This window comes from Aphelocoma coerulescens, chromosome 12 (genome assembly GCF_041296385.1).
Source record: "Aphelocoma coerulescens isolate FSJ_1873_10779 chromosome 12, UR_Acoe_1.0, whole genome shotgun sequence".
NCBI classification, from domain to species: domain Eukaryota; kingdom Metazoa; phylum Chordata; class Aves; order Passeriformes; family Corvidae; genus Aphelocoma; species Aphelocoma coerulescens.
Genome location: NC_091026.1, coordinates 345651 through 370093, shown reverse-complemented (window position 1 = coordinate 370093; position 24443 = coordinate 345651). Strand labels below are relative to the sequence as shown.

Genomic DNA, 24443 nt, shown 5'->3' with positions numbered 1-24443 from the left:
TAAACCAAACCCCAAACAAGGATAAGTCCTTTTCTGTAGGTCCAAAAAATACTCACTGATGCAGATCACTAATTTTCAACAATCAAAAAAATTCAACAATTCAAAAAAAACTCTGGTTGTATGGAGCATTTCTTCCTCTCTACCAATAGAAATTGTAGAAGGCTGAAGAGGAAACAAAAGTTAAACCAAACCATTTAAAAATACAGTACTGTGACAGATTTTATTTCATTTTGATTGATACTACATGCTTACTACCACTAGGAACAGACATACCTTTTTTTTGGTTTGTTTTGGACTTTTTATATTTTTTTTTAACCTATATTAAATGTTGACCTAAACTTTGCTGTGCCTTGGAAATCTGGCTCAGGAGTTAACTGCAGGAATTTTTATTTAAATAGATAAGCATTTACGTTTGAAAATAAGACAAAAACAAGTGAACAGGAAAATTAAATTACAAATTCAATTCATACAAGTATCTCTTATACTATGCACTAAATCCTGTTAATTAGCTGAGGTCTTTAAAAAAATTCTTAAAATACTTATGAAACATTATTTACAAATTATATAAATAAAATCTAGGCCACTTAACCAATACAACAAAAAAGTCACCTTTTTGTATGGTGTGTACTAAAAATGTTCTTGTTTATTGATCATAACCCAGTTTGCAGTATAAAATGTTTGTTCACTTACATCAAAATGGGTTCCAATAGAAGGAAGGAAGGTATTGGTTCCAAAAGAAAGCAATCAACATAATAAATGCTTAAAATCAATGAGGCTTCTTAATGTTCTATTCTGCACCATTTGCAGTCATTTATAGAAGTCCCTTCTACAGTATTTGTCATGTGAACAGGTCATCTCAAAATAGCAGAGACATAGTTTTAGCAACGGGAAAATACTCAGTACATTGCTCACACATCACAAAGACCTTACCAGGAAGGCGAGGCAGAGAATGGAATGTCAGCGGACAGCACAAGCCTTTACAACATTTAACTTAAAAGGCAGCATTTATAGAACTAATCACAGACTATACACATCCTGCACTCAACAGCAATAAAAAGGACTGGAAAATATACATTTAGGAAAACAAAAGACTGATGGTTTTCCATTACCTTTGTTAAAATTAATGCTTTGCTCCTTGTCTTTTGTTTTAAAACCAGCATTGACACCAACAACAACTATAACTACTTTTTACTTTAACATAATATATGGCAGGTAACTACTGTACGTGAAAAATTTACAATAAAAGGTGAGAAACCACTGAATTTCCTATGCAGACACATGAAAATATAAAGCCATACAGATTCCAAAGTGCCATGAATACCAAATTCAAGTGATGGTTTATAGCAAGTAGGAAAGAAACTAAATGAAACTTGCTCTATGGGTTGCCGAGCCCTTCAGCTGTATCCTCAGTCTCCCCTTTGGCAGCTTTGGTGAGAATTTCCATCCATTTCATCTGCAGCTCTTCATCTTCAGCACTGAAATAGAGAGTTTGATGGGACTGGCAAAGCTTAAAAATGTGCTTCACTTCAAACTTCTCACCAGAACCTGGCAAACTGACTTCATAGCCAGGCAGAGGGATAGGACGTGGGCTTCGTCCATCCTAAAGGAGAGAGAACAAATGTAAAAATTAGGGAACAAATGCTGTCTGAAATGGGAGGAACGGGGGTACACTGCATGGAGCCGGCAGGCACACACTGCAGGAAGCGCATGGATGCGGTCCCAGGTACAGGCGCATTCGGCTCCTTGTTTAGCACTACAGCATAGAAAGCAGGGAAGGGGCAGTATCGACTGCTCAGCTTAAAACAGCAAAAAGCAATGACTTACTGCTGCTTTATTCTTATTTCACTGATTTCCTGTCACAGTAAATGTGGCCAGGGATTTTCATATAATTTCATGTAACTTATGCAGGTGTCTTTTACAAAATTTCTTCTGCATAGGTACAGGCAGTGGGATCCAGCTGAGAAGATTTGGTGTTGTCCCTTTTGAACTTCATGGGATATTTTGTAGGATTGGTTAAGAGGAAGCAATCAAGCAAAGCTGGACGCTGAGAGACACCAAGACAACTAAAGGGCAAGGGAAAACTCTTTGAAAGAAAAGAGAACTTTTGATTTTCTGTCATTTATGATGCCTTTGAGAGTTGTCAAGGAAGCCAATGATCAAATTCTTGACCATCCTTTAAAGGCCAGATTGGCTCACAGATCTAAGGAGAGATACAGCTCTCTAACAGTCTTATCTTGAATGTCAAAACCAACTCCTCTCCTAAGCTCTCAGGAAAGACATATTTTAGCAAGGCAGGGTGTGCCATGGCCAAGCAACCTCTTCAACTGCTCCTAGAAAAAGGTTTCTAAAGATGAGTCCCCAAACTGAAGTCTGAATCACACAGGCATCAAGCATCTGTACAAAGCTGTCACCTTCTGTAGCAGCTGCTTGTGTTGCAGCCCCATATCAAAGCTAATGAAGCATCCCACAGAGAAGTGGCAAAGTCATTCTTTTGTCAGCCCACACCAAATGCAGATGACTTGGTAAATCTGGAAGAGGACCAAAACTCTGAGAACAATGGCAAAAAAAAAAGGCTACTTTTCTAATACTTTGTCTAAAGTAATTCAATCAATTGCTCACATCAGTGCAAACACATACGCTAACTAAATGGGCAAGAGATATAGTCAAAAACGTATCACAGTTTATTAAGTCAATACAGGCTTCTTGATTTGTTCCTCTCTTGCTTGTTATTGTCATGCAAAAATGCCAGAGTCCAACTGCTTGAAGACCAAGCAGTGAGATCCAAGGCAGCTTTAGGCCAAACACTAAAGTTACACTCAGCTCCCATTCAAGTGTAACTAGTTGTCCTAAATGCAGCACAGTTTCTATTCCCTGACACCACAGCCACATCCCTATAAACAGGAAGGTCTTGCCCATGCAGAAGAACTGGCACGTAGAGAGCAGCTCCTGCACACGTGGCACTGCTCAAGCAAGCAAACATGGGACTGATGAACACAGACACACAAGAGCACATGCAAGCTCAACCATGCCTGCTTCACTGGTCTTGGTTTGGAAGAGTAGACATTCAGACTTGTCACATGGAAAATTGTAGGTTGCCCATGACAATGACAAATGATGTTGTTTGTAGCCACGAAGAGCACCGTAAGAGCAAATTGATGTTTGAGTTGTATGTGTGGCACCTACCCAACATGTGCAGACACAGGCAAATTAAGCAGTCTGCCTTTGGTCTTGCATCCTCCCTTTTCTTAATATGCTGCCTTTGGCACTTTGTTTGTACCTGCCTGATCCAAAAGGAAGGGATTTACATTATCTCTGAAAAGCTGTACTACTGCCGGGTAAAGGTGAAGCACTTGGCCTTGAGGAATACCCCACCCCCACTCCAGACTTCTCTTTGGGACCAGCAACATCTGTGGATGTCCTTTGCCACTGAGCCCTTCCCTCCTACCTGAAGCCCAGCAAATCCAGGGACAAGCATGCACCCATGAGGAATTCCAGCCTTATACTGAACATGTAAATAGGATTTACAGACCTTACAAGAGAGATGAAATTAATGTTTTAGTTTTAAGAACCTACCAGATTTTGGCTGGTTGGACTGCATTTTTTAAAAGTATTTCTGCATGCAACATAGTAAGACTGCATGATATTGGTATTTCATTAAACCAAAATGCCCAGTACTGAAGGAGCTTCACCTTAGGAGTGATTACAATAATTTTCCTCAGATAGTGAGTGAGTGATATATAAAAGTTGAGTGGGTGTGTAATACTGTCAGCAATCACAAGCACTGTGCATTCATCCTGACTCTCAGCAGCGCAACACAAATGAGTTATTTATCTAGGTCATTACAGCAGCATGTATTTATTGCTGTTACAGCCATTGCAACACCCAGGGTTTAAGATTTTGGAACAGACAACTTAGTTCCACCATATAGGCTGCTCTATTTCAGGCACCCCTGCATACAGACGTGTCTTGCACTGCCCAGCCCTTTGCAGCTCTTTTAGACAACGGTGACCCACCAGTGGCACCATTGTCATTTTCCCCCTATATTTTCCCCCTCCTACCTCTGAGTGGGCTTAGAAAATCCCTGGTTGTTTCTACCCAAACTCCACTCTTTACCCACCCATGATCTAACCCCAGCGTTACACAAGTCATTGAGAGACTCCTGTGATGCAAAGACTTTCAGGTCCAAAAAAAGGGCAGGCAGAGTTTTGTGCAGGGCCAGGTAAAGCTTCTACTAAACAGGATCAACAGGCAAGCAAAAATAAAAAAATACTTCTCAAAAACCCTGAGCTCAATTTCAAACTCAGCTACTCCCTTATTTTCTGAAAGTAAATTACATTTACATGATGAATGGAAGATTTTTCTTCTTTATAAAGCAAAATTTTCTCTTGGAGCAAGCTTGATCTGATATATACATATACATATATATATATATATATATATATATATATATTAGCTCTAATTATACTAGTTTTATTCTTCATATTTCTCCAAAAACCATTACTTTCCCAGCTAGCCTGGAAGCCTTGACTTTGTACAGTTCATGTCAGAGCTTTGCAGGTAGCTGTGTATTTTACAAGGCCAACAGGGGCAGAAGCTCTAGCTGGAGCCCTTGAAAAGGCAAGACTAATTTATCTTAAAACTGCTGCTCCTTACACTTGAAGTGGTCTTTGCTTATAAGTAAACTCTTACAATTTCACTGAGATAAACACAACAAACAGCTGTACAAATTCTGACTCCATTTGAAGACAAATCAAACTGGTATGATTCCCAAATCTAAACAAGCTGGGAATCCTCATGCATAAAGCCTTATGCAAGATTTGAACTGCGAACACTCAGGGGATTGATTCATTCTCCTGGAACAAGGGTCTAAAGCAAAAGGGCAGTTTTCTTCCTATTTTAGATTTTTGAGTCATGTTTCTACCTGCACTAGCATCCCTTCTTAGGAGTGAGGGCCAGGGGTGCAGAGGAAGAAGCTTTCACTGTATCCAAAGCTCCAGATTCATCTTGGTTTGCTCCTTCTTCCCAAGAGGCAGATATTCTTTCTGTTCTTCTTAACAATAATCCCCCAATTTTCAAACTTCTACAGTTTTACTCTATGTTTCAAGACCTTTAATACTATTGTTGGCAATATTATTCCCAAAAGACACATCTCAGGCACTGAAATGCTTCTTTGCAGGCCTAAAGAGGTCTGTGAGATTCACAGAGGTGGTTGTGCAAAACAGAATTATGCCTGGGAAAAGAATATTTAAGCACATGAGTGGCTCCCAACTGATTCCAGGCATTCAGACTCCAGTAATGAAGCTCTGGAAGAGATTTTCCTCAGAAGTCTAGTGTATCCTATGTAAACCAGAACTAACAAGAATATTGGATTAACATCAAGGAATAGGACTTGCTTCTTAATTTTTTCCTGCAGTTGGATGCAAAGTGAAGTATACAAATGTGAATGGCAGGCCCTTGAAGAAGGGACTCACTTTTGTCACTTATAGTCTCATTCCTGATAGCAAATCCTGGTTTTGGAATGTAAAATAAACAACCTTGTCCTGTTGCTTTCTTAACACTTTATTGGGAGATTTATCTCACACCTGAAATAGTTGAGGACACTAACCGCTGAATTTAACTATCATAAAACTGACAATCAGTGTCAAAGGCACCCTTTTCCCCTAAAAAAATTGGATCTTACTAATAATATCAGCAGAGGCTCAAGATCAAATTTGGCAGGACATGGACAAAGTACACAGCAACTGAAGCAGAGAAGCTCCTCCAGCTTCCATCTGTGGCTTTGCATGACTCTCAGGTGGGGCTTGCAGAATCAAGCATCATTGAGTTTGCACTGGATGCAGGTGATTTATGTCCATGGATTATTATTTGTGCTGTACTGCAACAAGCGGTTGGGCAGTAGGAGAAATTCTAAATCATACTGTGTAAGGGGTGTTGCTTCCTCTCAACTTCTCACCCCTGTCACCTCCTACATGACACACGTTGTTTCTGTATGAGGGAGGCCAAAGAATTTAAACCTCTCTCCCTCTATTCCCACTCTCTTTGCCCAAGTGTGAGACAATCTGGTTTGGTTTGTGTGGATACAGGGCTTGCACTGGCCCTTGGCTGAGCCACAGTTTGCACATTATTTGAAAATTTCCACGGGTGAAGTTGTTCTCTCTGCTTGGCTTTTTAAAGCATTGTTCCTTTCCCCAGACCCTGGCTCCAGAGAGAGCCAAATACTGGATTTGTTGCCTTCATTTTAGTGCCTTGTTTGAGGCTGTTTGCTTTTTCAATGTGTAATTTCAGCGGTGCATCTCCCGCTAACTAGGAGGGAAACCAGCTCGCTGTGTGCAGGATGAATTGGAAGCTTACCCATTGTGGGGCTGGAACCACAGATGGAGCCAAGGGGGCTGGAGCTCCAAATTCAAGCTTTCAGCCTCTTTGAGCACTATGTTTAAAACATTACACAAACTTGTTTAAAGCCAGAGGTGCTCCTGCTGACAAGCTGCGAAATGAACACAGGTCTAACGACAGCGTGTAGTATTTGTTGATCAGATACAGGGTGAGCTTTACTCTGAAATGCTTTATAAAATCAAGGGGAAAATTTATTTCCTTGACTGTTCCTAGCCACAAACAGATGCTAATAAAAAGAAACCCTTCTTATCACTACAACTACAGCATTGTAATTGCTGGCTGAATTCAGATCCATTTCTTCTTCCATCCCACACGGGAGATAAAACAAAGCTGTGTATAAATGTGTCAAATGCCAAATGCAGACTGGATATGGGGAATCTCATTTCAGCATTATCATTCTTCAATGCTAAGGAAGCACAACTGATATTTCTATTTTGGATATAGATGTTTTTATCCCTTGACTTTCATCACACACAAATGCTAGTTAGCGTCAACGGCACATTTAGAGACAAAACCTCTTATCAATGTAAGTATTTCAAGTAAAGATAAAACCCCATGATGCTATGACAAGGAGCTTTACCATTTCTCAGGCTGAAGAACACCTACATTTCCACAAATTCCTTTATCCCATCAACCCAGAACTAGGTTTAAAAAACAAAAAGCTTGAACCAGCAATTGCAATATCCAGCCTCCTTTGCAGTTCTATATATTTAACAGGAAAGTGCTTTCCCTAATGACAGAGTAATAAAACCTTTGAATACATCTGTCTGAAACCTCTAAAAAGCCAAAGCATAACCTAATTTTACTTGTCTTCTCTTTTTTTTTGTTAAAAATTTGAATGGAGAAGCAATGAGCTTCAATATTTGCTCACAACTGTATCAGCAGTAAGTACAGGTAACAAGGTAACCTGAAATCCCTGAGGCTTTGCGCCTTATCCAGAATAGGAAATTAAGTTCTGTTGTTGAAACCAAGCCAAATCCTTTGACCCATTTCTCAGCTCAACATATTTAAACTTACGCTTTTCTTTTTCTGTGTGTTAACCCTCGTGAATGCCATCTTACCTGGCTGCTTCCTTGCAGATACAGAACAAGAGGTTCACTCTTGGGGATAGTCACCCACATTTTGTACCAAGTCTTCCCTTTTTCAAGGAACTGGAGGTAGCTGCTGAAGAGGCTGTTTTCAGCTGCAAGGATGCTTTGCTTCTGGATGAAGGAGGGAAAAAAAAGAAAACAGAGCTGTTTCCATTGATGTTTAAGTGTGCAAAATACTTAGAATTAAATATAAAATACTCAAGTTGTGCAGAGTCAAATAACACTTGAGGGCAAATGTTGGATAGACCATAACCAAGTAAAAAATTAATAATTATTATATACAATTAAGAAATAGCATAATTCCATGTAACTGAGGCAGATGCTGAACCACCATTCCCAGCAGACATGAAGCTAAATTCAACTTCCACCCAGTAAATTGAGAATGGTAATTAAGATGATGCAGCTCATTTCTTGCTTAGCAAAGTAGCTGTGAGATTACTTCAAATTAACGCAAAGGGTTTATTAACAGATCCTCTTGCGCATGGATGGAGCCAAATCAGGGTGCAAAAAAAAGATTGGAAGAAATTGTTGTGCTCGGATAGAAAGCAAAGAAAATCAAAATTCCTGTTTGCATTAGGATTTTCACAGAAGTCTCCTGAAGATTTCTGGCAGCTGGTAATAACATTTGTTAAGTGGCAATCTCCTCAGCTGCTACTAAGCCTGTTAAGAAAGTTTAATGTAAACAGAAGGGAAAGAAAAAGCCTGAGTCTGATCTTTTCTTTCCATACATCATTTTCTTTCTTGCATTTTACCTCATCCTTTGAAGATTTAACAAAAAACCTAGAAGACTGAGCAGAGGAGGGAAAAATGACACTTTTCTTTGGGTTTTTAAAGCTTTTTGCTGTAATCTGCTTTCTGAATTAAAGCCATGGGTCACATTTCATTGGTTTGCCTCTCAGCTTTTCAGATTAACAGTGCTCTCTCTTCCCTGTGTAGGTGCAGGTTTTCACCTGAAACTTTGCCTACTGAAACAGTGCTGTAAAATTTGTCATGAGACACCACAGACTGTATAGACACCCATGAAGAGCTCCTCATCTGTAGGCATAGCAGGAGCATATATCACAGAATGGTTTGGGTCAGAAGGGACTGTAAAGATCATCTCGTTCCAACCCCCTGTCAGAGAGGGGAATATCTGATATCGTATCTGAAGGTTTTGATGGGGTCAGGTTCCGGTTCCAGAGCTTTCTCTGGGCTCTACAGACCCATTGCCCCCCACAGGGCAATGTGGACCTGCAACTTTACCCCACTCTGTTGCTGAGATCTTGGACGTATTTGGGTATAAAGCTGACAAAGCCCCCAAGCAACAGTGTTCACTTTGGGACACCATGCTGGTGTAAGTTTGCCTGCTCAGGTACATTTAGTAGCCTGGAACAAAATACAACATGCTGGGAAGCAGAGCAGGGCAGGGTCTAAGAATCACAGAACCATAGAAACCTGAGTTGGAAGGGACGCACAAGCACAGGCTTGGTGCTGTGACCGCTTCCTTGGGCAGTCTGTCCCAGTGTCCAACCAATCAACTAAGAAAAAAATTAATTTCAACAGTATTTTGACAGGATGTGAAACAGAGAGTGCAAAAGTATCTACTACATGGAATTAAAAGTGAAAAATCAGATCTTATTTTTGGAATAGTTACTGTGCAACTCAAGATTGCACCATAATAAAAAGAAGTCAGAGTTTTTCCTTCTTTTTTGTAACTTTGAAAGCCGAAGCTTAGCTGCCAAACCTGTGTGCGTCCCTGTGTGATCAGCATCCTATGATGAATGCTCACCATCTACAAACAGCATCCAGTCTGCAGGCGTGTTCAATGCCAGTTATAGGTCAGAGGATTAAATATCATGGGGGGGGGGTAGAAAAGAAAACTAATTTGATTTGGTTTTAATAAATACACTAAAAAAAAGAGAGAGCCTCACAAAGTTTCTTAGCCAAAGACTGTACCTCTGCAGCTAGTCTTTTCTTCTGTTCTCCAACTGCTTCCACCCCAGGGCTGCACGGGCTTGCTGGAAGCTGCAGGAAACACTCTTTACACACTCGATTATGGCGGCTGTTATCTGCAAGTGACTTAAATTCAGAGCATTTTGCACAGATCACCTGTAACAGACAGATGGCGTTTAATTAGCCATGCTTAAAACACAACCCTTTATCAGAGAAATCGACTTGCAGAATGGTTGTTATTTAAGTAAAATTCTATGAAAGCTAATGTAAACTTAAGATAGAGAGACCAATAAAATATTCACTATATAACTCCATTAATAATTAACTTGTTTGTGATCCCATGCCATATACCAAATTAAAGAAAACTTATGCCTTTGGGGAAATACTGTATGACTAACATCATGAAGTTTGCTTTTCTTGTCTTTTCTTATAAGCTTTTATAAGTCAAAAAGAGCTTAAGTTGATGAAGCAATTAGTGCTTTTTAACGGTTTAGGAAGGACTGATTTTCAGAGTGAAAGTGGCTGACATTCCTCATCAATCAAGGACATCCTGGAGAACTGAGGAATCCAGAAAGAACCAACTATTTTAAGAACATAGTCCAAAATATAATCCATTAAAAATTATTTGTCTGCCTCAGCTTCCAAGAGCATGCAGTGGCACATTTCCAAGCACCAAGGAATCAGTGCTTGGAAAGAATGCTGGATCTGCAGGTCCAAAACCTGTTTTCATGCTAAAAAATTGTCTCTAACACACCTGCTCCAGGGAGAGAAACTGTCCCCAGGGTGTCAGCCTGATGGACATCCATTCTGAATTTCTGTACAATAATAACCACAAACCCACAGCATACATATATGTTGTTACATGGTTCACTGTAAGACTTTAATTACTCTATGAAGCAGGCTGTCTTAATTCAGGAAGTGTTACCCAAACAAAAGCAAGAGGGCATTTTTAACTTCTTTAATTTGAATGCTATTGCCACACCACAAGGCATTGCACAACAAACAAGGATTTAACAATAAATTATTAATGATGTAATTCTTGTTATCTCTCTGTCTCTGGGGGAAAGCCGTTATTTCATTTCTTTAGTAACACTGACTTTGCAATGGGATATTTTAAACCCCCAGAAGTGTATTTAATGATTTAAGCAATTATTAATAAAAACAAACCCAGAAGGTTGAAAATCCCAACTCTAGGGTAAAAATGCCTCCTTCACAGCAATTTAATTTCAATTGCTGAGACTGAGGTTTCTTTAAATATCTTAACTATACATTTACATCTCTCTGCAGCTGAAAATTTATTTCAAATGACTAATGTTATTTAAATAACATTACTCTGTCTTAGCTACATTAGGAACACTGAATGAGGTTTCAAGTCATCTTGCAGAAATCCATCTCATCTTGGCCATGGTTATGATTTACAAGAAAAAAAAGGGAATTCAGCTGTTGATAAATGGCACTAGGGGAGGTGGCTAAGGGCCTTCAGTAACCCAGCCTTGCCTCTGTGGGACAGATTTTCCTTGGTGTTTCAAGCAGGAGGAAACCACTTTTGCACAACTTTTCTTTAGGGGAAGAAACGCAGAATCATGGAGTATGCTGAGTTGGAAGGGACCCACAAGAATCATCAAGTCCAACCTCATGCCCCACAGAGAACATCCCCAAGAGTTTGTGTGCTTGAGAGTGTTGTCCAAATGCTCCTGGAGCTCTGGCAGGTTTGGTGCTGTGACCACTTCCCTGGGGAGCCTGTTCCAGTGCCTGACCACAATCTGGGGGAAGAACCTCTTTCTAATATCCAGCCTAAACCTCCCCTGACACAATTTCAGGCCATTCCCTCAGGTCCTGGAAAGAGATCATAGAAAGAGATCAGAGTCTGCCCCTCCTCTCCCCCTCACAAGGAAGTTGTCGACCCCAGTGAGTCTCCCCTTAGTCTCTTCTCCAGGCTGAAGAGCCCAAGTGCCCTCAGCTGCTCCTCACATGGCTTCACTTTGCCATCTTCGTTGCCCTCCTTTGGATGGTCTCCAATACCTTAATACCATTTGTAATATTGCATGTTCAGCTGTTCATTTTAGAGGAGCTGCTGTCTGGGTGAAGTGAGGCTGTCTTAAGGTCATTGCTTCTGCAAACAAACTACGACCCCCTCCCCAGATACACACCCACCCCCAGGGAAAGCAGCACCTTCCTTCCTACCCACTGAGGCACTGAATTTGCCTTTAAACCAGCACAAACTGTGACCCTTGCACCAGTTTTCTCTTTTCCCCCGATTCCCAGAGAATAAAGAAAGCGGAAAAAACTGCTCTGTCAATGACTTGCCATGAGCCAGAATATCTTTTAGTCACTGCACTGAAAAAAAAAAAAATTGTCTTCAATGGTCTCTGCAGAAGAAACTCAAGAGCTGAGCGTGCTGGGATACTTACTGCCCCACACTGCTTACAGTGGTGCCGCCTCTTCGTGATGGAGTTAAAGCTCTCACTGCAGCTCTTACAAGCCTGCTTCTCTTTGTCTCGCTTAGATTTGGAAGATTTCCTAGAGGAATCAGTCTGAAATTAAAAGCACAAGTACGTGATTAAAAAATAATAATAAAATAATGACAAAATTGTTCATAGAGTTCTACTGACAAAGATACTTTTTGGGGTTCACACCATTTTAGGAAAGAATTTGCATAACTCTGCTGCTTGCCTTAGCTGGATGGCTGGCTCAACCATCAGGGATCTCTGGGGGAGACATTATATGGTCTCAGCCCCTCTCTGCCCACTCATCTCCTTACTGCCACATAGCAATCTCCTCTCCCTGTGCATCAGTGAGGAGACAGAGGAACAGCCAAGGTGGGTGTCTCAAGAAAAGCTTCCCTTCCAGCACTCACATCTTCCTTTTTTAAGGTACATCTTGACTTTGTGAGTGCATTGTAAACTTCCCTCCCTTGGTGGGGAGGGAAGATTTTGGGGAAAATTGCTTGACTGAAGAAGCGAATGGTGTTAAGAGTGGACTTTACACCACCCAACTTCAAATACTTCATTTAGGAGTTTTCTGAGGCTCCCTCCCAGACCAAGACAAAGCATAAAGCTCCTCAGGAAGGCAGGGACACCCACACCAGGGACCTGCACTATCTAGGTGGCCAGGAAAGGTTAGCCTCTAAATCCAAGCTGGTACCTAAAGTCACTCAGCAAACCCTATTGTACAATTTTCTGATAAACTGAATAGCATTACTGGATCCAGCATAAACTGGTCTTCCCATGCCTGGAGGTGTTCAAGGCCAGGTTGGATATGGCTCTGAGCAACCCAGTCCAGTGGAAAGTGTCTCTGCTCACAGTGGGGTTGGAACAAGACGGGTCCCTTTCATCCCAAACAATTCCATGATTCTACGATTAACATGCCAAGGTGCAGATCACAAAAATACAACTTCACATGGAGCTTCAAACAGATTTTCTGTTTTGTTTTCTTTTTCAAAATAAATAAATACTATTCCTCCTCCCTAGCCAAGCTGGCTATTTGCAAGGGAGGAGCAACTTCCTGGCCGCCAGACTGGGGCACCCCCAGCCAGGCAGCATCCACACGGAGACCCAAAGGATTGGCTGCACCACATTCCTCTGGCACAGCTCTTTCATGAGAGAGGTTTGATAACTCTCTTCATTTTTGCTTGCTTGACATAATCATCTAGCAAACTACTGGGAGAATAAACTTTTCCTCTAAAACAAAAGGGTAGAGGTATTTTACATGTTTTCTGGAAATCAACTCTTCAAGATCAGGTCCTTTGTAGGACAGACAGATCATGGCTCCTTGACAACCCTCCATCCCAGGAAAATCCTGCCATTCACCCTAAGGTCTCATCTCAGTAGTCATGACTAAGGTACAGAAGCCAGTAATAGAGATTTTCAGGCCAATTAAAGAAAAGCTGTCAAATTCTATAAGCTGACACCAGTCCCATCGTTCAGCCTCCTCAAATCTGCCTTGGATTCCCTTCTTACAGAGGAAAGCATATTGTATTTCAGTAGAGCTACTAGAACCACCCTGCCTTATAATGCCGTTACACAACAAACCCACAACTAATTACCTCAATTGCATTGAATCTTTTCCCTTTTGTTATCTTTTCTATGGCTACAATAGCAATGTTTCAAACTTTTATTCAAGCACATAGGGTGTTTGGCAATTCAGGTTGGTGAAGCACAGTCACAGATTTGTTCATTCAGGAAAAATCACTATAAGCCCATAAAACACATATTAATTGCTCATCAAAACAGAATGTCTGCAAATCCAAGTCCTCCCACATTGGAGCAGAGAGCAGTATTTCACTTTTCTTGTAAAGAACCAGCTATAACCACTATGACACCAAATGAAACAATGCCTAGGATGAGTCATTGGCAAGTCTTTCCTTCCAAGGTCTATCAGATCCCTCCAAGTAAGGCAGATAATAATGCCGGTTCCAAAAGCTTTGACTGATCAGCAGCAACGTCCAGAGTAACTTTTTTATTTGTATCACACATCAGCTATTTCTCACTCTGATTTTGATGTTAATGCAATTTAATGTTTTAGAAGCCTGATTATCCTTCCACTAGGGAGGGATGGATTGCCCTTAAGTTGTCAGATCAGAGCATTCCCTCACTGGTCAGCCTTATTTTTTCTTGTCTTAATAGTGCAAATCTGCATATAGCATAACAAGGCTTTTGATTCTTATATTAACCACAATTACACTGGTGTTACTGGAATGGCAAGAGCAAAAATGAGGGCACCATTTAGCCCTGTGAGCTCTGGCTGGAAGATAATCACGACAAATGCTAAACAAAACCAGTTCTTGGCTTTCAGTAGCCACCTAAATGTAGGTACCTACATAAGAAAAAAGCTGGAGTTCCTCTACTATGAATCAAGTGGGCTGCTTTGTGTGGAAACTAGTTAATTTGGTTGTACTTCATTAGGAATACCCATCACCTCCTACATGCACGCTCCACAACACAGATAAGACTCAAGTTGAATATTTCCTCTAGCAGATCTTCTATTTGACTTCCTTCTCAGAGTGGAACAGTCTGGACAGTGTCCACTTCCAGGAATACATGACCAATATACTGGACAAAGAAGGAAGGCAGAAAGCGTAACAAATTTACTGGGCAAGATTTCTTAGGACAGTTCTGCATGAGCTTGTATTTTATACCATTATACTTTAACTTACACTGTAGCATATAACAAGCACTTAATACTAACTTTACTAATCCAAAAAGGCCCTGTATAAAGATGTCTTTAAGAGTTTGATGAATGCCAGCAGTATTTCACAGTATTTCTCAATATTGTGAGAATACAAGAGTTTGAAACATTGCCATTGTAGCTCCAGAAAAGATAATAAAAATGAAAGAGTCTTTATTACTTGGCAAATTCCAGTGAGCTATTATAGAAGAAAGACTTTTTCAATAATACATTATTTAACTGCTGACACTGAAAAAGAATTTTAAAAAGATTGCTTTCCATTCCTGTGAAAACGAGGAGACCTTCCTGCACTGGCAGTAGCCTCATCCTACCCAGTGATGGCTCAGGTGACCTTGCCACATACTCTTAACAGATCATCTGAACAGAGAGGCTTTTGTAGCAAACAAGGACATGCGTTGTAACTCACACTGTTCATTGTAGATAATTCTAATAGTCACTTTGCAACTGTGTCCTTTATTACACAAGCTACTTTATTTACTGCTGACACTTGTTAAAAGGGGTAGCTAACACAGAGCTGCCCTCACTTCAGCATCTTGATACTAATGAGCTTGAATAATTGTCATATTTCTCATCTTTCTCAGTATACTCAACTCTGTTTTGAAGCTGCTCAGTCTGACAGGAAAAAACACTCACATAAAATCTGTTCAGAGCCAGGATCTACTTCCTTCAGACTAGGCTGTTTTGACCGCTAATTTGCTTTTACTCTACTGCATTTAACTCTCTAAATCTTGACAGTTTCCTCCAATTTTAAAATTTTGGTGGAAAAATAGCATCTAACCCACCAAGAGGTACAACTCATGTGACTACAAGATGAAGGCCTGTGCCTGGCCTTCTTAGGTAAGCAGACATCTGAACTCCGTGAATTATGCAGCCCCCATGTGCTTCTGAAATGCAACGAAAAATCACTAAAAAGCTGGTTGAAAACTAGTGCGCTTAGGAGACTGCTGTTACCATTATTTATTACTTGCTATATAGTCAGAGAATCACACAGTCCCAGAATGGTTTGGGTTGGAAGTGATCTTAAAGCTCATCTCATCCACCACCCTGCCACAGGCAGGGGCACCTCCCACTATCCCAGGTTGCTCCAAGCCTCGTCCAGCCTGGCCTTGGACACTTCCAGGGATGGGGCAGCTTCTCTGTGCCAGATACTTCATTCTGTCTGGGCCAGCAGGTAAAAATTCAGCCCCTATGTTGTTCATGTAACTCACAGACACAGTCTGATGAGACTCTTACATGAGCAGACATATGAGCTACAAAGCAGTTTCAATTCTTTTCCTTCTCATTATGCTCTTACAGGTGTATTTTCCATTTATAAATTAACTACTTGAAGCAACCTACAATGGGGTAGAACATCAGCAGGTGCTTCTGGAAATGCTTACTATAGGTGAAAAATAATTTTGAGTTCTATAGTAAATTTTGTACTTTGTAATATTTTTGTTTGTTTCTCTACATGCCAACATTATACATGCAAGGTTTGCATTTCCTCCTACAGACAGAAGTCTGAGCATAAACTGCACTAGCAGTGCAGAGCAGCAAGACAATTCAGCAAAGAGGTACCATGATGCTGTAGACAAGCAGATGATCCTTCCTGCAGTAGAATTTCACGGTCTGATTATGAAAACGTGAGCACTGAAGAAAATCCCAGAAGCCTCTAGAGCAGGCTGGGGAAGCACAGGGAGGAGCTCCCAGTTTGCTGGCCACCACTACCACCAAGTGGTTTGCATGTGAATCTGTTGAGCACACGATGTGCTTGTGCTCTCACTGAGCTGTTACTAAAGGGATGACAGCACTAAAAATTCATCTTTTCTGAAGGTGCAACTAACATTTTTATTCATTATTCACATTGATATTATCCATTTTTAGCAAAATTAGAGCCCAGAATCAACATTACACAATTTCAGGTATTTTTAACTTTCTCTTTTTGATCAACTCCATTTTTATTTCTATGTCAGGAATTAAATTTTTCTTTAAATACATGATTTCAGGAAAATTACTTAACTTATCAAGATATGCTATGCAAATCCCTGACATGACTATTTATAATCAACTAAAAAGATACAACTTTTTATTTAATTACAAATAAAATTTACATTTCCCAAATATACTTAAGAGCAACCAAAAATTTTATGTGGGTTTGTTGGGTTTTTTTTTTAGTACTATAAAACACCTTTCTTTTTTTAAGTAGCTCACTCAATACAGCATCTGTAACTCAAGGCACAATGCACTAATCACAAAACTGACTATAAATAAAGGAAAAAATTTTAAGCAAAAATATGAACTGAGAACAAAAAATAATCACCAAGGAGCACACTAATCACAAACAGTTATAACCTGCTTTTTTATAGGTCAGGTTGCTGGCTCCTTTAACAGCTTTGCATTGGCACTCTGTGCACTCTACCAGAAGTCTGTGCACCCTTCCAAGCTTGGCCAGAGGTCCGGAAGAGCTGCTAAATGGCTCCTTTGTTACTAAAATCGTCATGCTAATACATAATATCCTATAGCACATCTCTACAGGTAAGGGTATTTTTGGTGGTTGTTTGTTCTTGTTGAGGCTAGTGTTCAGTAAATTCAACCAACCCTAGGCATTTCCTGAAAATCTTTTGTTCTAGAAGAGCGAGATGAAAATTGGACTTTATTAAGGACTCAAACCCTTGGGTTTGACTCAGCAGCAGTCACAGTCCTTGTACTGAGCAAAATACCTTTGAAAGTATATTTTGCTTTCATGGCAGCCAATTTTTTACAGGTCAGAGATGTACAAAAGTACTATCATCTCTTCCTCTGCACTAGCAGAAACATGGAAAGCATTCTGTGGAAGAAATGCTGCTCAAAATTTGGTTCTGGAGATGAAATCCTGAGTTACACAATGTGACAGTATTAATCAGATAGGTTTCCTGGCCTCATTTTGCCCTTCTCTCTCCAAGCAATCAGTGTAGCTCCCTATCACAATTTAAACACATGCACACAAAACCAAACAAAAAACAAACAAAAAAACCACCAAAAAACCCCACAAAAAACAACCAAAAAAAAGCCCACACAAACCTCTCCCTCTCAAACCCAGCGCTACAAATTGAAGGAACCAGCTCTGATGCACGTGCAGCATATATCTGTTACTGAATGAGTTATATTGCTTTAAGAAGTCGATGCATGCTTTGAGGAGAAACCCCCACACATCCAGTACTGTTAATAAAGTAATGTCAGCTTTTTAACCCAGCAAATTGGTTGGAGAGTCTAATTCCTGGTTTCTGTGACATATCTGAGCAAGATTCAAATTCCTGGTTTCTGTGACATATCTGAGCAAGATTCAAATTCCCTGATGCTGCAAATGGTAAGTAACTATGGGTATAACTTAGCCAGGAAGCTAATGACAGCACAGCTGCAGCCACAGATAGCAGGATATAAACCCTATAAAACCAATATTGAAATATGATTTTTTTTTTCCTGCTACAAAGCAAATGTAACCCACCTCCCAACACTGCTCTGACTAAAGTATTAGCTTCAAATTACTCACCCCTCCTAATGCACCACCACCATCTGCTCCTGGCATTGATTCCACTGAGCTGGTGCTGGCTATCTGAGGAAAAACAGAATGACACAGAACAGTTTCAACATGGACATTCTTCCTCAAATATATTAAACACTGAAAAGAAAACAGAACAAAGGAAAACAAGGGGAGGGGGAAAAAGAGAAAAGAAAAAGAGTTTACTTTCTGCCCCTCAACTCTTTGTGTGTGAGTACACTTTAATTCATATAATCAGATCACAGAATCATAGAATGAGCTGAGTTGAAAGGGACCTTAAAGCTCATCTTGTTCCAGCCCCCTGCCATGAGCAGGCACAACTTCCACTAGACCAGGTACATATGTCGCACATGTGCTCAGCCACCCTCAAATATGGGGTGAGCTCTGATGTGGATGACCTTACAGATGGCACTGAACTGCCAACCTGCCTTTGGGTGCAAACTGTGCCTGTCCCCCACATGCTGCAGAAAGGCAGTGCCATGGTTTGAAGGACACTGCTCTATCGGAGCCTGCCAGCCAAAACAGCAAAGGCTCTGTGAAGGCACTTGATTCTGAGAGGAACAAAATTTACTCCATTCAAGCACTACTCAGTTAAGTTTTTCTTCTTTGCAATACCTCTCAATCCCTAAATAAGTGCAAAGTGGCATCTCTGTTTATTCAATCATAGAGAAGTATATGTACTAAACAGACACAGATGTTTGTATATCTATATATATTCATATAGAGTTCATATATCTATATGTATGCCATACTTACATATACATTCAATAGTATTCAATACATATAGAGGGCAAATAACAAGCTTTGTACATTGAGTACCAAAATCATAGGCTACATTCTAAAAAGAAAGGAAAACCACCTTATCTGCAATTAATTTACAGGGAGTTTGCTAGTTTACACAGGGTTCTCAAACTATTAGATTCCTCATGATAAATTCTCCTCTTATTCCCATAGATCATACTTCCTTTATCAAGCAGACAACATCTCTTGAGATTATCCAAATGGCCAGTGCATTTTGGCACTCTGGCTTCATTTCATTTTAAAGCAAAAAGGTTTAATACCTCTTTAAGAGGCCAAATTGAAGAGCTATTAATTCTGATGCCTCATTGGATGTATTTATATTCTCATACAATCAATCAACTCTTTAGAACAAGGAAAGGAGCAAATGCATCCCCTGGGGCCAGGGCTGTGTCACCCTAGAGCGCTTCCTCAGGGAATGTGATTGAATTAAGGGAAGCATCACTACTCAGCTCTAATCAGCTATTTCTGCCTCTGCAAAAACCCAGCAACCCTAAGGTGGTCACATTATCTGTTCCTCAGTCCTTTGCAAAGGGGGCTCTTTTCACTGGAATTCTAATCAACCCAGGGTTTTACTTTGCGTAGTAAAAGGGCATCTGTGTGCTGTGACAAGACTTGGAAAAAGAAAAATGTGGAGAAAAAAACAGGGTTTGAAGAAGAGATTGAGAAAACCCCCAGCAAATTTAGGGAAAAGAATAAATTTCTCCAGCTGCCTATTCAGATCCCCATGTCTGTTTTTTTATTTGAAATAATGGGCTAAAAATCAAATACCCTCTACTCTTGCCTGGAAAATATTTTAAAAGGGCTTCTCCCTGTTACATTACCATTACCACTCAGTGCCTAAGATCTGGTAAGAATGGTTATTGACATGTTTGTCAGAAGCACCCCAGATCTATGGGGACAGAAACAGCAGAGGGAAATAATAACTATTCAGCATCTAACAATCATGATTTAACTAGTAGAAGCATTCTCAATCTCAAATCTTGGGGATGTCACTTCCACAGAGCTCAGCTCTCTGCAGCACTTTTCCTTGCCAGCCTTCCAAGACTGCACAAACTGGGTCCTTTGCCACACCAGAAGCCTCCAAGTCTTCTGAGGTGAAGCAGTGGTGAAAGAGGCCCTTTTCCTTGGGAACATTTTTAGATGGCTTTAAAAACACCCTTCACATAGCCCAGAAATGATGCAGGTGAAAATGGAGGAACTAAACCCCAAAGGAACCTGAAAGCTTTCTAAAAAGACTTTTTAAAAAGACTACAGCTACCATTACCCTGCCTGGCACTGATGGGCAATGACACTGAATATTCCCCTCCTGACAGGTGAGAGTCCATTAATTGATGAAGGCCTGTACAGGCATAATCTTAAGAATCAGGTCAAATTTCAGATTTCTGCACTTCCCAGAAACCACAAGTCTTCTGTAGGCAGATTTCAGGTTGACACCAACCTAAAATGCTGGTATGAGCTTATGTGAGTCAGCAAGGAAACACAAGCATGGTCAGAATTGTATGTGCTGATCAGGAACTGCAACCAGCCTAAGCACTATAACATAGTAAATGTATGGCCAAGGATGGGAGAAAAACAATTTTACTCTTTTCACAGGCTGATTTCTAGTAGCTGCTACAGATCCAGCCAGGAATCCATGAGTGCATATCTATTTCTTGACTCATGAGAGAAAAAAAGGATCACTTTTTCCTCTAAAGTTGCTGCCCAGTATTCCACACATGATATGTATGGTGGGTGCTACCCAGCGCAGCGTACTGCAGTTAAGAATGTTCTCAGTATTTGTCCAGTTTTCCTTACAGGAGCAACTTCAGCTCATTTTAACTGGCAGCAATTTCTGTCACATTTAGCTGTTACATTGGTTTTCAAAGCTGATTATCTAGAGAAGCTAATCTCCTAATATGCAGGTTAGTATTCTGGCCTTAAAGAAATTGCAGTACAGACTGCCTTAATATCACAGCCAGGGATAAACCAGACTCCTGCTCTGCTTGACTTTTATGAATAGTATAAATATGTGGCTACACCATGAACACAGAAGCAAAATCAAATTGAATTTACAAAGCAAGACAATAATAATGAAGTTGACCAGATGCTGTGTCTTAATTACATAGAAAGAAGTGTGCTGATTAGTTTGCTTATTAGCAAAAGATTTTTTTCCATCAAAGCATCCTGGCTCTGAAAGCAGCCATGAGTTAACTGAAAAATATAGGCAAGAATTGAGTATTTTCTATTTTTTTTTAAGTATTTTCAGCTGTTGAGTAGCTCAGGATAAGTAAACTATGCCACATTCTGAAAATGGCTCATTGCTGGCTGCTATCAGTAGCAGTATTCTAGACTACAGAGTGTTGAGAAGATCTTCACTGGCAATCTGATTATGCTGGGATGAAAGGCATCTCCAACATCTCTCCTGAGGCCCCTGGGAAATCAGGCGGATAAAAAATCCAGATTATTGAGTCACCAAATCAGTCCTGAACCTCCAAGGAGAGATGTCAAAAATGGTTAGGTACCAAAACAAAAAAAAAACCCAAACAGTTTAGGAGGCAGGGGAGGGGGAAGATAAAAAGCTCCCAAAGTTCAACTTCTGCAAATGGACCTTCTCTCCCTCTGCTCCAAGATCGACCATGTCTGAAGTCATAAAGTTACAGGCAGGACTGCATGATATTCCGAAATATTTTGCTCTCCCAGGCCCTATTCCTCTTTAGCTTGTAGCAAATGCCTGTGGCTAAGGTTATCACCATCATTTTCAAGTTGAATGGAGAGATACTGTCCTGATGTGAATACTTCTAAAATGGAATTCCTAGCAAACCAACACAGAGTGATACCTTACAGCTGAAGAGAAACAATAAACTTTCAAGACTATTTTGCATATTTCGTTGAAGAGTATTTTTTCTGAAATATATTTACTATTTATAAGACAGCATTTTAAGATCCTTTTAAAAATGCATAATTTTCATTCTGATTCTTTAAAATATTTTAAATAATAATAAAATATTTCTTTGATTATATAAAAGAAAAAATCCCAAAATGCATCTCTGATAAGATGGGGAAAAGTAATGAACAAAATCTCCCAGCCACAAAAACAACATTCCAAACAGCTAAGCACTCATAACATTGAGGAATTACACCTGTTCTGCTAAAAAAAGCCACCAGCCTGGAAAACATGACTGATGGGTCTCTGGCAGTGAATTGCCCTGGGTAATTTATTCCGTATCTACACAGCTGAGTAACTGCGACTGATACACATTTGAGAGCCAGAGAAATGGAGATGACTGCCCTGTAATGTCATATAAAAATCCAGAACAAGACTCCACTATTTTAAAGTTAGCTGTGCAAGCCTTAACTGCTGGTAAAACTGCTCTGGCAAAGGAGAACGTAGCACTGGTACTTACTGAGGAATCAGGAAGATGCTCCTCCTCTTGTGAAAAAGAGCTGTTGAAAGCTCTGAATGTCTCACTGTTCTGTTTGTGCTTTTCTATTGTGGCTTGAATCACCTGAGACAAAAATGTCAGCTAAGATGAGAAGCATAACCAAAAAAAATTCTCTCATAGGAAGATGGGTAGGATTATCGTTTGGTGAAAAACCCTTACACTTGTATAAATTAAAGGGAAACTTAAAAACCTTAAGTGGTGGTGTTAACCTATTATCGTTTAAGTTAAAAACTAAGACTGCCATCAGACAGTGTCTCTACAAGTCAAACTGGAAGAATATACAAGGTCTGATGCCGCAGTCTCTTCTCATACTGGGCTTGAGGAATGCCGGAAAGGGGAGCCCAGTTTGAGCTCACAGATACTTTCTGGGGCCAGCTGGTCATCATTGGGACCCTGACTGGACTCCACACTTCTCCATGAGCAGCTCTGCCAGACTGGCCCACCCAGCTTCCCTGCACAGCCACGTTAATTCAGAACCCCAAAATGATAATTTTAGATGCTGCCTGCATGGTTATTGCCCTCCTTATCATTGGTGCGTTGTACTAACATGAATCCATTCCCTCTTCTCCTCTTCTGTCCTGTTAAAACAAAAGAAAAATAGAGAAAACATCATCATTCTACTTACAGTATTTTCAGTTAATTCAATTCACAGCTTCACGGCTTTATATCCATTAGATTTTTAGCTTTGTTATCCACTATTTTATAAACATTATTAATAATTATTGACAGTAATTATTACCAAGTGTCAAAAATATTTGACTTGTTGACACAGTGGACCCTACAAGCACTACTTTAAATACTGCAAGCATTGAATAAAGGCAATCAACACACTTTGACTTAGGACCAACATTCTCTTGCATATCTAAGTTACCCACCTCTGCTGCTCACCTTGTGATTTAAAGCTCTGTCACACTCACACAGCCCATAGATCAATTTCTCCATACATATTCACAATTCTTCAAAGACAGAACAAGTACCATACCTGGCTTGTAGTTCCAATGACCTCTTTTTTCCTGTTATGGAAAATGTATGAGCCACATTTTGCTTGGCAATTTCTTGGACCTGTAAAAAGCACATCAGCTCTTTACTCATTGTCTTTCCAACATTTTTAATGACTTACAAATAGAGTCATTCTCTGAAATGCTTAGTCGAAAGGATCATTTGGAATAAAGTATAGAAGTAGAAAAAATAAGGGAGTGTTTCCACAGTTACCTGTCTTGCTACAAAATGTGTGGGTCTGTATCACCAACCAGACTCCTACAGCAGTAGGGGAAGGAAGTGGCTCCTGTGCCAGCCAGGGGACAAGGTAGGGCTCTCAATCCAAACACGTCACACACAGTCACCATTATTCTGCTCCCCTTTGAATGGTTCTCATAAAAATTTAAAAAACCCAACTGTCGGAGACTGAAATGTTGTAATTTATAGTTTAAACACTTTCATGAAGGACTTTTGCCTATTATAGCAAAACTGTACAAAAGCTGCAGAGAAAACCACCAAAACCCTGAATGGAGCCCTATGCTGCTCGTTGATGAAGATAAGATAAAGTGACTCAGGGGAGAATAATCCATTAACAGAGGGATCAAGCTTAGCACCTTCCGGGTGGAGACCACAGCCCTGGGGCTATTAGCTGCCAGGCTCGAAGAGACCCTCCCACTAAAGGGTGGGGGCAGGAGAGGTTTCGGCTGTGAAGTGGAAAAGCCTCTGGTCTGAGCAGTGAACGCCCATCGTCTGGGGTGTAGAGGTGCTCAGCTGTCAGCCTCTTCACCCTGGGAAAAGCCACATCCACAAGGACAGCAGAGTCATGGCCCATCAAAGGCTCCCCCAAAGGGGTCCCCAGACTCTGCACCAGAGCACTGCAACGTGATGCAACAGATCCACAGTGTTGCAAGGGACAGTGTCAAACTAGCTCTCCACAGGGCAGGCCTTCCCACCTGCATTAATCCACTGGATTCTATACTTTTTGGCATGGTGGTGACAGCAGGGGACCCTCACCACCAAGAAGACCAGATGGAGGGGAGCAATGAGACATCGTTGGGACCCCCGGGAGGGTGATCTATTTCTACCTAACCCCTGTCACTCTCTCTCTGTCCCCCCCACCCA

At 40.5% G+C, this 24443-nt stretch overlaps 1 protein-coding gene across 2 annotated transcripts in view; it reads right to left on the bottom strand.

The window, feature by feature from the left end:
• Nucleotides 1-24443, bottom strand: part of FGD3 (FYVE, RhoGEF and PH domain containing 3) — a 102511-nt gene continuing 78068 nt past the window's right edge. Inside the window, exons 13-20 of one of the 2 annotated variants that reach the window (XM_069028071.1) lie at nt 23326-23405; nt 22891-22921; nt 22305-22406; nt 18112-18174; nt 11828-11950; nt 9420-9572; nt 7455-7595; nt 1-1600 (exon numbers count right to left, since the gene is read on the bottom strand). In XM_069028071.1, coding sequence (XP_068884172.1) covers nt 1376-1600; nt 7455-7595; nt 9420-9572; nt 11828-11950; nt 18112-18174; nt 22305-22406; nt 22891-22921; nt 23326-23405 — 918 coding nt within the window. In that variant the 3' untranslated portion in view covers nt 1-1375. The remainder of the gene's footprint in view (nt 1601-7454; nt 7596-9419; nt 9573-11827; nt 11951-18111; nt 18175-22304; nt 22407-22890; nt 22922-23325; nt 23406-24443) is intronic. The other variant, XM_069028072.1, reaches the window with a different exon arrangement.